Raw genomic sequence first — 5000 nt, forward strand, 5'->3', positions numbered from 1 at the left:
ATTTATTTAATCTTCATCATCACTTACCTTCCGATCATTCCCCCAATGATTTTTAAAAAATGAATAAGGAAAAGCAAAACGAAACGAAACTAAATACGAAAAAAATCTAACCGCCTCGGAAGTGAACTGACAACGACTCCAAACCCTGGATAAAGTGACCCGCCGACCCCTTCACCTTTGACCTCTCGTGGCTACCGTCTTGACCTGGATCGGACGGTAATGTGACCTGTCCTATCAGCTCCATCAGTGTCCGGGTCCATCGCATGCCGAGCTAGCGATAAGGAAAGAAGCTTCATGCCTAAATCCGGTTAAGAAAGAGAAATATCGACGACCGCGAAGGAAAAAGGAAGGAAAGGAAATATATAAGTGATAAGAAGGGATAATAGGGAAAAAATAGAAAAAAAAGGGAAAGCAAAAAAAGAGAGAGATAGAAAGAGAAAGAGAGAGAAACGAAAGAAATAATGGAACGTTAACAGATCGCCATTCGACTGATTTACAGACTGAACTTGACTGATCCTTCTGTGGATTTCTAGATTTGGCGAAAAGGAGAAGCGAAGGAGGTCAAGATGTCTTCCCCGCCCCCCCGCCTCACCCTCCCCAACGACTCCTTCTCCATCGAGTCGCTCTTGTCCTACAGACGACCCGAGTCCCAGGCCCCACATCAGGTCGTCTCCTCCCAGGTTCTGTCCCCTCTCCCCCCCTCTCCCACGACCTTCCTCCCCCCTCCCCCTCCACTTGCAAGCCAGGTCACTCTCCCTCAAGGCCCGCCGCCTCTCCCCGTCCTCCTCCCGAGCCTCAGACACGATCCTCAAGGACGACCGACGAAGCTCCCCGAACTCTGCCGGAGGACGACCTCGCCCCAGCCCTCGGACATGACCCCGGCCTCGCTCTACTTCGCGAGCTTGAGGGCGAGCTCCGAGCCCCCTCCTCCTCCTTCCAAGCGCCTGCCCCAGCCGCCGCGCGTCGAGGGGGACATCACGAGTTCGAGAGACGGCGTCGAGGAGGAGGTGGAAGGGGAGGATGGTGACCTAGACGACGAGGAGATGCGCGAGTGTGACCCCGGCGTCGAGGATGAGGTGGAGGACGACGACGACGAAGAGGACGTGGTCGTCGACGATGGCGGGAGCTCGCACTCGACCGAGGGGGACGTCGGAGTGTCGACTTCCTCGCCCTCGGAGCCGCAGCAGAGTGACACCGGTGAGGAGAGTCAGCCCTTAAAGCCTGGCGTTTATTTTCCTGTATTATCCTCTTTGTTCATTATCCTCTTTATTGTCGTTTCTAATTGGCTGTTGTTTTCATTCCTCATTTTACTCTTTATTTCCATTGTCATTATTATCGCAGCCTGCATTAAGGCTTCTTTATCTTCGTGTTATTTTTTTATTGTCAATATCATACTATTATTATCATAATTAGTATTATTTTTATTACTATTATTATTATTATTATTATTACTATTATCATTATTATCATCCTTATTATATTATCATTATCACTATCATTATTGCTATCATTATTGTTATTAGCGTTATTATCATTATTATTATCATAACCTATTATTACCATTATTATCATTAGCAGTAGTATTAGAATTAATATCATGATCATTTTATTGTTACTGTTACTATTAATATCATTATTATTACTATTATCATTATTATTATTAATATTATTATTATCATCATCATCATCATTATTATTTTTATCATTATTATTATTATTATTATTATTATTATTATTATTATTATTATTATTATTATTATTATTATTATCGTTATTATCATCATTTTTATCATTATCATAATTATCATAGTTATCATTATCACTATTATTATCATTATGATTATGATTTTCATCATTATCAATAGCATTAGTATTAGCATTATCACTGAGGTAATCTTTGAACCTTTACTATAATCATCATCGTTGATAGTACAATGATAAAAAAATAAACACTAAACCGCTTTATAAAAATGGGTTACGAGGAATTAAAGCTCATGCCGTTATTATAATTTTCGCTAAACTTAAGGTTTGTCTTGTGCCGGAGTTTTAGGCCCAGCGTTAGTGTTATCTTGCAATCATTATAATATATAGCGTCACATACTGCAATCATTATAATAAGCAGCGCCGGATATTGTAATCATTATAATATATAGTGTCAAATATTGTGATCATTATAATATATAGTGTCAGATATTGTGATCATTATAACATATAGTGTCAGACATTGTAATGATAATAATATATAGTGTCAGCTATTGTGATCATTACAATTCATAGTGCAGATCATGTGATAATTTTGATATATAGTGCCACAAGTTGTGATTCGAATGATAATACTGCAATCACATTGTAGTTAAGGTTGTTATATCTTTGTCTCTTGAATTTCAGCCTCTAACACTGTATTTGTATTCAGTATATATGTACATCTATTATGAATTGACTATACCTTCCTATCTTTCTTCTCTGTTTGTTTTTTCCATTTCAATCATGATCATATCCACTTTTTGGGGTCAATATGTATTATACCAAATCACAGTGGCTTAATTGATGATGGTGACCTGTCTATCTGTCTTGTCTATCAACCAATCTATCTATATTTCCATCTATCCAAATTCCGCTTATTAATATTAGTATCCTTATTATCTCATCTTGCATGCGCGATTTAGAACTTTTGAAATTATATAAAGGTATATCACAAAACATTTAAAACCAAAATTTGCATATGGAAAAAATATAAAGATAAAGTGTAGCAATAAAGTGTTGAATCTTTTTATTAATTCGTTAAAATAACTAGAATAAAAAATGTCAAGTCTAAATATCATACACTCATGTGCGTGCGCGCGTGCATGTGTATGTATGAATGCACACGCATGCACACACGCATGGATTTGCAAATATAAGGTTAGTCTTGCGCAGATACGATAGTGGTGCCCTACTGCTGCATGGTCAAAGGCTATAGGAGTCTACCCTATGCAAATATTCCACTGCAATTCTAAAGCTTCGGGAGTCAACCCTGAGGAAAAATCCGGAGCCGGAGTCACAGAGGCAATTCGTTGTCGCTTGCGACCTCGCTCTGGCGACTCCTGCGGCGCCGCCGGTGCCAAACGGTATCGGTCTATGCCGTTCCTTATAAACATATATGTGTATATATATATATATATGTGTGTGTGTGTGTGTGTGTGTGTGTGTGTGTGTGTGTGTGTGTGCATATATATATATATATATATATATATATATATATATATATATATACACACACACATATATATACATATAATGCATATAAGCATTGCTAGCATCATCAATATCATAATCATTATCCTTATTATCATTGTTATTATTATCATTATGATTGCTATCATTACTTTCATCATAATCATTGGTAAAATAATGGTAATAATAACAATAATGATGATTACAATGATAACAATGATTATAATGGTAATAGTGATAATAGTAATGATAATAATAGTAATAATGACAACAGTAATATTGATAATAATGCTACAACTACTACTGTAAATATGATAGTCTTAATAATTATAATCACGATGATCTGTACTATTGGTGATGATTTTAATGATAATAACATTGATAATAGCCATAATGACCATTACCATGATTATCACTCATTTCTATTTTTACCATCATCATCATAATTGTCAATATCATTATCATTATTATTATTGTTATTATTATCATTATTATCGTTATTATTTATGTTATTATTATTATTACTATTAGTAGTAGTAGTAGTAGTATTGTCATTATAATTATCATTATCATTATCGTTATCGTTATTATTATTATCATTATCATTATCATTAATGTTATAATTATCATTATTATCACTATTATTATTATCATGATATTTATTATTGATGTTATAATTAGCATTATAATCACTATTACTGTTATAATCGTTATCATTATTATTATTATTGTTATTATTATTATTATTATTATTATTATTATCATTGTTATTATCATTATTATTATTATCATTTTTATTATTATTATCATTATTATTATTATCATTATTATTATTATTGTTTTATTATTATATATTGGTTACACTGTCTGCAATGGAATTAAGCGGGTTTTTTTTTTCTTTTTTTCTCTTTTAATAACATTTAATCCATAATTAACAATGTAATTAAAGTTACATTCGTGGATGCAGTTCTTCATTTATACTTGAATTTGTTATTCATTTCTTATTGTACTGATCTTAAAGAGTAGATCAATTTAACATGAAATGAAAAAATAAAATCTGCGTAATATCAGCGTTTTAAACTGAGAAATTATTGTTGCACTCTCCTAATTGGGGTCAAATAACAGCGTTGCAATAATTGTCAACGAAGCTCTCACGCCAAGGCCCGTGATCTTGCACACCGTTCACCCGTTTGCAATGTTGATTTTAGCCAGCGTTTGAGACCGTAGAAAAGGACATTTACTGTGCAATAAAAATTCGGCGCGGAGTCTGTGAGCGGAGATCGGACATAGCAACTTAACGCTAATTTACCGCTCGTTTTTCGCTCTGTTGGTTCGGTTTTGTGGTTTCCTTAGATATGGAAGGAAAAGCTGTTGTTTCGAGAGGCTCATAAAGGGTTTAAGAACGATAATATAGTATGAGATGAGGTGTTTATGCGGTATTGGTATTGCGGATTTGGATAAAGATCTCGATATACGTTTCGTGGGATTATTTTTACCTGTTCTGAATATTTATCGAGGATATTACGGAACAGTTCAGTGCGAAGATAAAGTGGAATATGAGAAATAAATGGGGCACAATACGTAGCAGAAAAACGCGCTTAGCGACTTCCTGCTAATTCCACGCTCGCTTCATCTGAAACGTATTCGACTCTGTGGTTGATCAAGCTGATCGTCTTTAATTATCAACACTGTAAAATTATCTAAAACAAAGATGAACTAACGATAACGGTAACGATAGATAAATTCAACGTGTCGTATAACCGACGTAGAACAGGCATAGCGCTTTG

The 5000-nt window shown here is 35.2% G+C and overlaps 1 protein-coding gene across 1 annotated transcript in view; it reads left to right on the forward strand.

Annotated features, from left to right (window-relative positions):
• Nucleotides 1-5000, forward strand: part of LOC125037566 (homeobox protein GBX-2-like) — a 16280-nt gene that overhangs the window by 207 nt on the left and 11073 nt on the right. Inside the window, exon 1 of the mRNA XM_047630755.1 lies at nt 1-1197. This exon is cut by the window's left edge and continues 207 nt beyond it. Within this exon, the coding sequence (XP_047486711.1) occupies nt 567-1197 (631 nt within the window). The 5' untranslated portion in view covers nt 1-566. The remainder of the gene's footprint in view (nt 1198-5000) is intronic.

The sequence above is a fragment of the Penaeus chinensis genome, chromosome 23 (assembly GCF_019202785.1).
Source record: "Penaeus chinensis breed Huanghai No. 1 chromosome 23, ASM1920278v2, whole genome shotgun sequence".
NCBI lineage: Eukaryota > Metazoa > Arthropoda > Malacostraca > Decapoda > Penaeidae > Penaeus > Penaeus chinensis.